This window comes from Miscanthus floridulus, chromosome 2 (assembly GCF_019320115.1).
Source record: "Miscanthus floridulus cultivar M001 chromosome 2, ASM1932011v1, whole genome shotgun sequence".
Taxonomy (NCBI): domain Eukaryota; kingdom Viridiplantae; phylum Streptophyta; class Magnoliopsida; order Poales; family Poaceae; genus Miscanthus; species Miscanthus floridulus.
In genome coordinates, this window is record NC_089581.1 from 182462588 (window position 1) to 182472443 (window position 9856).

A 9856-nucleotide genomic window follows, 5' to 3' on the forward strand; every position below is an offset into this window, starting at 1 on the left:
AAAGATGACATCACGAGATATGTGGAGTTTCTTGGCCACAGGGTCATACACACGATAGCCTTTTGTCCCTGCTTCATAGCCCATTAACACCATAGGTGTTGATCTATCTGACAGCTTGTTGACACCAGGACCTGCTTTCTTCACATGAACTACACTCCCAAATGTTCTTAAATGATCAACTCTAGGCTTCTTGTTGTACCAAGCTTCATATGGTGTCCTACCCTGTAGACTTTTGGTTGGGGCCCTGTTCAGCAAATACACTGCTGTAGTTACTGCTTCTCCCCAAAACTCTCCTGGCATATTCTTGCTTTTCAGAAGGCACCTAGCCATTTCCACCACAGTACGGTTTCTTCTTTCTACAACTCCGTTTTGCTGCGGTGTGTAAGGTGTAGTGGTGAAGTGTTTCAGGCCCTGCTCATCACAGAATTCCCTGAATTCAATTGAATTGAATTCACCACCCCTGTCACTCTGAAATGCTCTAAGTTTGTTGCCTTTCTCATTTTCAGCAAGTGCCTTCACCTTCTTGAAACATCTGAAGGCTTCATCTTTTGTTGCCAGGAGCTCAATCCACATGAAACGACTATAATCATCTACTATGAGCAGAAAGTAGCTCTTTCCTCCTGGTGTCCTTGGTCTGATCTGCCCACAAAGATCAGTGTGGAACAAATCCAATGGACTGTCTGCTCTGAATTTTGCCACCTGAGGGAATGAATGGCGTGTTTGCTTGCTGAGGGCACATCCATCATAGAACTCTTCCAACTTGTCTATCAGAGGCATGCCATCCACCATGTTCTTCACTCCAAGCTCATGAAGTGCTCGAAAGTTAAGATGGCCATATCTTGCATGCCATACCCAAGCCATATCATCAGCCTTGGCCACTAAACACACTGGTGCTGCAAGATGAGTTTTCAACAGGTACAGACGATTTCTAACTCTTGGTGCTCGAACTAGCAGTGCACGTTCGACATCATACACATTGCAGAAACCATCTTCAATCACAACTTTGCAACCACCCTCCTCAAGTTGACCCAAGCTAACAATATTACTCTTTAATTTAGGAATGTAATAGACCTCTGTGAGTACCTTGTGTCCCTGAGCTTTGGACTGGAGCATCACTGAGCCAATCCCCTCGATCTCGACGAGCGATCCATCACCGAACCGAACAGTGCCACGCACTGTCGTGTCCAGCGACGCCAGTGCTTCTCAACGCCCCATCATGTGATTACTGGCCCCTGTGTCAAGGACCCAGTCATCACGATCTTGATCTCCGTCTGCTGGATGCACCTTCTTCTCATTGAGATGCACGACGTGACGCGTCGCGCACCCCCATTCCGGCTCGACGTCGCGCGCATGGACGCACACGGCGTTCACCGTGGCCAGCAAGATCAATGGATGATCGACATCGGCTTGGGCGTGGTGCGCCTCCTCCTTGCACTCCTTCTTGGGCTTCTTGCAGTCCTCCGCCCAGTGCCCATAGATGCCGCAATTTCTGCAGCGCCCTTTCCGCCTCGGCGTGCCCATGGACGTCAGCTTGACGACGGGCCCCTTCTTGTCGCCACGATCACCGTGATCTGCTCGCCCGCCACCGCCACCATTCTTCGGCTTCCAGGGTTTCTTCCCGTTCCCTCCAGATGAAGAGGACTCTGGCATGAGACGGTGCCGGTACTTCGCCACCCAGTCCTCCTCCGAGAGCAGGAGGTTGCTGACCTTGTCAGTGACGGCCTCGATCCTGAGGCGATCTTCCGCCATCTTGAGCCGGCCAACCAACTCCTCTATAGTGAGGGTCTTGAGATCAAGTAGTGTCTCGATCGAGATCGCGATCTGCGCGTATCGTTGGGGAAGAACGCGTAGCATCTTCTTCACCACTCGGGCGTCGTCGATGCTCTCGCCAGATGTGCGCAGGTCCACCGCCAGTGCGCCAATGCGCAGGGCGAACTCGTCCACCGTCTTGGAATCCTTGAACTTTATGTTCTTGAATTCCTTCAATAGGCGTTGAGCATTGGCCTCCTTCACGCGATCAGCGCCGACCCTCATGCTCTTCACCGCCTCCCACGCCTCCTTGACAGTTTTCTTTGCGCCGAGCAGCTGCCACATCTCCTGCGGCACAGAACGCAAGATGCCGGCCATGGCCTGTCGGTCCCACGATCTCTTCACACCTTCGCTGCCAGGATCAATGGTGTCCCAGATCTCAAGGGTCTCAAAGTTGCATTGAAGCAACATCGCCCACTCTGCATAATTCGAGCGGGTGAGCATCGGCCACATGAGCGAGCTCTCGCGAACCCGCTCTCCTGCGCCGCCGGACGTTCCCGTGTCGCCCATCTCCTCTGCCGCCGGGCTCCTCTGAGGGATGACGAATTTCTTCTGGGCTGGCTCGCACGGTGGGCTCACCGAGCCACTATAGAACATGCAACGCTCCGATGCCAAATGTTGACACCGTGTGCCAGAATGGCTGTCACGACGGCGATCGGCAACGCCGGCGAGCTCTCGGTTCTCTCAGAACACGCACACACATAGAACGCAAAAGAGAGAGTGTTTCCGCCGCACACTGTTGCGGCCGTTTTCGACTTGCTTTGTTCTCTTTATTGAATGGTTTGCATGATCCTCAGATCCGCTATCCCCGCCACGCCCGTGCACGCTGCGACGTGCCCGCCTAATGCGTGGGGCCATTTTACATCCGTGCGTGGCGAGAGACCTAGTCGTCGCACCGTGAATGCAGCATGGTTCTGGCGCTACACCGACTGAGCCATATCCAGCTAACTGAAAGACTAAACCTAAATGTAAACATGCCAATGCACTAATCCTATTTACATCATGATCATGATCGTGCTCGGGATTGAAACTAACATTTACGTGAGCCGGCGACGGGGAAAGCACCTTACCCACGATAGCCCATTCCACCTGTGGTATCTCCTCATCCTCTTCATCCTCGGTGAAGTCTGCGATGGCCGCTTCTTCCTCTGTCAGGTTCAGCCACCGCAACAGCTCCGTCACATTAGGGTTTGGGCTTTCCACCCCTACCCCCTTGCCGCTATCTCCTGCCGTCGCCATGCGTCCGGATCAGAGGGCAAAAACGAAGGTGAACTACTCGTACATGAGGCGCAGCCACAATGAAATCCTGACCTAGGGTTCCTAAGCGGCGTTAGTCCTTAGGGGAAGTTGGTGGTCGACGGCGCCGGAGTAGCTAACCGTCGGTTTGTGGAGGCCAGCACCAACTGCAGGTTGGTGGCGGGGCGTGGGCGCCATGACCGGAGTGGTCGCCAACACTTGCCATTTCCTACTGTAATGGATCAATTGATGGGGAGTGCACCTTGCTTCAGTTGAACCTTTGATATTAGTGATGATTATATACCTTTCAAAGCCAAACAAAATACTCCTGTTTCTTTGAAAAAGGTGAAAAGAACAGAAGTAGTACATCTTGCTTAAGTTGATCGTTCGATATTATTATGATTATTACTGATGATTATACACCCTTCAATGCTTAAGGGCCTATTCGGTGCACCCCTCCTAAAGTTTAGTCACAATACTTTAGTCAATTTTACTGCAAAATTGATATGGCTGAGTGGACATGCCTATGTGGCGCAATGCTTGCTAATTGCTAGCAATGGTGCATGTCATCATTACATACTCTGATTACTTTCTACAGTGATGAAAATCTTCATATTTGTCTGTTCAAATTATGATTTGTCAACCTTAAAATCTTATGAGCTGCTTTTTGCTATTTCGTACCGCTTCACCTTGTCACCACCACTTCACATCATTTCAACAACTACTACTACTTTTTTTCTTGCTGCTTTTGTGTCTATGGTCTCAGATGCAAATTTGATATGACAATTAGTTATGTCGAAACACGAAATGGGTTGCCGATTTTTTGGGCCTGCTTTTGTATCTATGATTTCGAATTGTGCACATATATTTTCATTAGCAAGGTGCTTTTTGTTTGTGTCTTTCAGTGCACCGCTCGCAAGTGCTTCTCAACGCTGCCCATGCTGGCAGCATCCTCCACTTCATCGTGCTCATCACCTAAAGCCAGACACTACAACCTTCGTTCGAAATGCACCAAGCATTCTGCCCAAGGCACGTCCACATTTCTTTCGCCCTAACTCTCTTGTTTGTCATGCTAAGAGCTGCTATTTTTTGTGTCTATACTGCATTCATCATACCCTACATTTTAAACATGGCAATAGATGTCCACGGATCGTACTAACTAGGATGACGCCACCATGAGGACCTTTCTGGAACTAGTGATAGAACAGAAAAAAAACCTATTGCACTAGAGCCAGCGAGGCCTCACAACCGTGGGCTGGGCAAATGTATATCCACATTCGCAAAGAAAACAGGGTTGCCGTATGACAAAAAACAGTTGCAGAACAAGTTCAACAAAATGAAGTGGTCATATTTTCTTTGGCGTGACCTACAAACCCACACTGGCCTAAGTCGAGACCTGACTATAGGAGACGTCACAGTTGATCCCTCGTTCTTTAAGGGTGGCAACGGGGTACTAACTTCCACCTAATTCCTTTCTAACCCTCCCAATAACCAATGCTAGGGATGTTCCCATTCTATTTATTCTAACCCTTGGATCCATGGCACCCGTGCAGGAAAATAGCCAATCTACTGCGGAACGTACCAAAATGCTCAAATGCCTTGACCAACTGATAACTCTATGGGGACACACTCCCCACGATAGGGGTTCGTTGCTGTCTTCTGGTGGCCATCATCGTGAGACGACACCCAGTAATGCCAGCCATGGTAGTCCGCACGAGATATCACCGGACCCCGTAGGTGTCTAGAGTGTTGGTCAGTCCTCCAAGAGATCCACTAGGGATTTCTCTATCATCAGCCCATGCAGTAAGAAGAGTGCTTCCATTGATGAGTGCCTTAACGACCTAACCAACATCATTAAAGACCATAAGCTTCAGAAGGCCCGTACGAGCGAGCAGGAAAAGGAGATGAACAAAGTGGTGAAAATTATGAAAGAAGATGGTTTGGAAGAGTCCGATGTTGTTTATGCTCAGGCTTTAATTATTTGCACGAACACACTGCACCGTAGGAACTTCCTTAGCATGGAAACAAAAACAAGGTCATATCCACTTTGTGCAGATGTGCTAGGAGGATAGGAGGACCAGATCCAAGTAGATGTTATCTGAACAAGCCCTCCTACTATGGCAGTCTATGTTATTTCACTTCCTACTACGTTGATGTTGAGTTGTATTGTGTCGTTGAGAACATTTGTTGAAGTTCCATCGTTGTAATGCGGCCTGTGGCCTAAACATTGTGTGCTGTTTTTTTCTAAGTACCCAAATAAATTGTTTTTGTGTTGTAAATTGCTTTGTCCAACAGACATTTTGGTTTTTCATGTTCAGGACAAGGTAGCTGTTGCAGCCATCATGGAGTCCCCAGGTACAAATCCTTCTCTACATTTGTTTACACATATGCAGCATATGTTCCTCGCTTCCTAACTTGCACTTAATTGGTCGTGTAGGTTCATCTACAATTATAAATCATCGCTGCCTCAGTGTATGACGCTGTAGACAGCAATGTTCCCATGCTGCAAATTAAAAGCATTGTACTGGGACTTGGTCTCGGGTTCACTAATCAAATAACTTATGTAGACAATTCAAGTATTTCTGTTTCATTGAGCTGGACTGAGTGATTAAAAATAAAGTTACTGATTACTGAAGAACCTACAAGTGTTCAACATGTGAAGTGATAATATATCAGATTGGACATATAATATAGTTGGAAAGTAAAAATTATGTTGTAACCTGAGCTTCCTAGTTTCAAGTTGCAGTAATATTCACTACCTCATAATTTAGGACTAAATCTTGCTTTTGCAGATGAACAGCACTGAGGATCCCGCTAACAGCGATAGCTCAAGCAAAGGACCACCCATTTTGAACTTGCCAGCTGCTGCTGTCCTGTTTGTAAAGTACAAAGCAGCAGTAGCCAATGAGGCTCCTATGGTGAACCCGGACCTCTCCTTCCAGAAGATGACCGAGCGATAGTGGATGGAAGTCAATCTGCGAAACGAATGGAAGTGCTTGAACAACTTGCGTATGTCTCCTGATAACTTGCTGCGTTTGCATAACATTTTACTTGGGTTTGGCCTGAAGGGTACACAATAGATAGGATCCCTAGAATGTTTAGGTATATATGTGTGGACTTGTGTGCACAACCAGGCAACTAGAAGGAGCAGGGATAGATTTGAACAGTCTTTGGATACAGTTAGTAGGAAGATGAGTCATGTTGTCGAGGTTATGTGTAGGTGGGCACACTATGTTCTTGTTCCAGCTGATTGCAGTTATGCTGGAGTGAAATGGCAACTTGACACATATGCACCATTCTTCGATGGATGCATCGGGGCTTTGGATGTCACACACGTCAAAGTTAAGGTGAATAAGGAGGCCAAAATTGACCATATAAATATGAAAGGAGATGTAACTATGAATGTTTGTGCCATTGTAGACATGGATGGGCGCTTCACATATGTCGGTGTGGGGATGACGGATTCGATGCATGACATGTCAGTCCTGAAAGAATGTTGAGAGGAACCAAACTTCCCGCATCCACCACACGGTTAGTGACGACTGCCATGCAATTAGTTGACCTACATTTTTTTAGTTGCTTGGGTAGAAAAGAAAAACTAATTGTGCAAATGGTTCATGTGGTGTAGGCTACTACTATCTGGTGGATGCTGGATACGCACTGGAGTCTGTATACATGGATCCTTTCAAAAATACAAGGTACCATCTGGATTATTTTAGGGGTGTACCTATTGAGAGTATGTCCTGACAGGAGAAATTTAACTTGACGCATCGAGGCTACACAATGTCATCGAACGAATATTTGGGGTTCTGAAAGGCCGGTGGCACATTCTGCATGGGGTACCTTACTGCCATAGGGTCAAGCAAAAGATAATTATTATGTCATGCTTTGCACTAAATAATTATTTATTCATTCGGGAGTATGGATTTGGATCGCCTACCTACCCACCGTCTGCCTAGGTGCAGCTCAATGCAAGTAATATTATGACAGCAATGAGGGAGTACATATATGTGGCTCTCTGGGGAGATTGATTCAGCAAAGGTGATTTGAATTAGGATGCAAAGTAGTTGAATTGAAGATAGTCGTCCCTTGTATGTTTGGATGCAGGTTTTGACTGTGTTGTCTTTTTTGTAGGCGAGGCCGTGAGGTGGAGGAGAGGTGTAAGTGGATTGGAGGATGGCTTGAAGACCCAAATATGGATGGGTAAGTGACTTTTGCATGGGAGCTGCCTTCATGCTCATTCTTATGTGCCTTGAAAAGGGTACAAATTTTGTACATATGCCACTTAGGTCATTTGACAGTTGTAAAGGAATGGTAGCAATTGTAAATAGTAGGATTGTATGCTACTGTAGGTACATGCACCCGAATACATTGTTGTATGTGGAATACACCAGCAGATTTGTATGGCTGTGTTTTTGTAGTTGTCTCACATGTATGGTGGAACTGTTGCTAGTTTTGTAAAGTCTTCACTAATCCCAAGTACTAGTGATATGGATGAAACAACTTTAATTTGAGATGCCTTGTAAGCATGAGGTGGTTGTTATGCACGGTTATAATGGGTTCTTAGGAGTTGGAATGAACTGTAATTTGAGATGCAATCTCTGATAAAAAGATGAAGATAAAAAACAAATGATGAAGGTGTCATTTCTCTTATAAGCACAGTGAAAAGCATTGGTGCTTTTGGTGACACTTACAAGTGTTTTGTTTTTTGTCTATAACTTGGCCACCAAAGTTTTTTATGCTTAACTAGCAACCGAGTGAAGGTCTACTATAATTGATTTGAATTTTATGTTGTCATGAATTACCAGCTTTTAAACTTGTTTTTGTGATTGCTCTGGGTGCCATTGTTCTTATGGCAGCTTACTGCAGTGGACGGTGACGCTTTGTTGCCGAACCCAATCGTTGTGGATTCATGAAATTGTTTTGGTATCATTTGTATAATAACTTTTGACTCGAGTGCTAATCCCTGCCTGAGACGCCGAGCTGCCCACAATTTGTTGTGAGCATCGCCTCAGTTGAACAACATCAGCATTATATGGCCCGGCTGGTTCCACTGCTGAAGCTGGTTGATTGGCCCTTGTTGGCTGATCAGCAGTGCTACCAACCCAGCCAGCCATCCAGTAACAAAAATACCAGTCGAACAGAGCCTTCGGTTTTGCGGCTCTTGCCGACTTTTCGGGGAAAAAAGAAACACAAAAGCTCTTGAACTAGGACATCGCCTCCGTACAGTACATATAGGATGTGTTTTGTTTTCTAGCTAACATCTAGCCTGGCTAGAATCCTAGCCTGAGCAGCTTTAGCCTACTCCCATCAAGCCAACTCCTGATTGTTTGGTTGTCTGTACTATCTTAGCTAGGCTAGCCCTAGGGTTTGTTTGGTTGCCTAATTTGTTTTGATACAGTCACCACTTCTCTGAATTTGAATTGGTAAGGTTACCCTTTGGTGTTCTTCTCCAATCATTTCGACAGCAAGAAGAAGCATACATGGGCGCTGCTCGTATGCTCCTGCTATAGCTTTACCTGCCGCGCGCGGTTGCTGGGACAGACAACAAGGCAGCGGCACTGCTCGTGTTCAAGCTCGCCTCCGTCACGCCGGCATTGTTCATCGCGCGCTGCCTCTGCTGGCCGCCACCACCGACATCCAGGACGAGCCCACCGTCGCGCGGCGCCACGCCGGCATCCAGGACGACTCGCACGCGCCTAGGGGACCTCCAATGACTGATGGAGAGTGAACTAACGGAGGGGAGGAGGAACAGGGACCTTTGACGACTGATGGAGAATGAACTGACGGAGAGGAAAGGGAGCAAGGGATCTCAGACGATTGATGGAGAACGAACTAACGGAGGGGAGGAGGAGCAGGGGACTCCACCCGCGCCGCATGGACCACCGTGATTTGTCCTCCTCCGTGCCGCACGGGACCATCTCCACGCATCGCTGAGCGCATGTGTTGTTGCCGTCGGGAGGTGAGGGGCAGGGCAGTGAGGCGAATCGGAGGAGCAGAGGTGAGGGGCGAGGCAGTGAGTGCGGTGCTGATCTGATTCCTCCGCATGACCTCCGAGGTGTTCGAGCCGCTTGTCCTGTCATGGAGGAGGGAAGCTCCGTCCGCGGCCATGGAGATTCAACCGGCCATGGAGGAAAGTTTGCGACGGTCATGGAGGAGGGAAGCTTCGCCTGCGGCCATGGAGATGCCGGCCACCGGAGTCGGAGAGGGGGGTGACGCGAACACTGCAGAGTCTGAGAGGGGGGTAACGGGAACACTGGGATGGCTGGCTAGGGCCTGGCCAGGAAAGAATGGCCGAATCGGGCGTTCAACCTGGGCCAGGCTCCAAGCATACGGATGGCCAGCCCAAACCAACCTCCAGACCCCTTACAGGCAACCAAACAGACCAAAATTAGCTAGGCTAGAAGCTGGCCATCCAACCAAACACACCCATGACACCTTCCACTCTATCTAGGTGGTCCATGCACAAGACTGCAAGGCAGTGTCACAGGCGGAATTGAAGAAAGTATCCTCGGGCAGGCATGAGTGTACAGATTGCGTCATTCAACGTCCAAAGTAGCACAGCGCAGTCTTCGGTTCCAGATATCAGAAAACCGAGCAAAAACAGCCAAAGAAGCTCATCATGAAACAATTCGGCAACATTTATGCTTCCCTTCTACGAGTACACGGAGCACCGCCCTATTGGCCTTAGTATCTTTTCACGATTGCATATTTATGGTTTACCAATTCACTACCTGTGGAGTCCATCCAGCAATTGCCTTTTGCCTCCTTTCCCTTCTTGCAGGGAGAGGACGACTGCTCGTAGTAGTGC

At 48.0% G+C, this 9856-nt stretch overlaps 1 protein-coding gene across 1 annotated transcript; it reads right to left on the reverse strand.

Annotated features, from left to right (window-relative positions):
• Positions 1–1203: 1203 nt before the first annotated feature.
• LOC136537542 (uncharacterized) lies at positions 1204–2319 on the reverse strand. The gene has a single exon (XM_066529476.1). It carries the CDS (start codon positions 2317–2319, stop codon positions 1204–1206), a length of 1116 nt encoding a protein of 371 aa, XP_066385573.1.
• Between the last annotated feature and the right edge of the window lie 7537 nt (positions 2320–9856).

Bases quoted from the DNA above. Each gene is read 5' to 3' on its own strand.
- LOC136537542 (XM_066529476.1), bottom strand. From the start codon at position 2,319: ATGGGCGACACGGGAACGTCCGGCGGCGCAGGAGAGCGGGTTCGCGAG.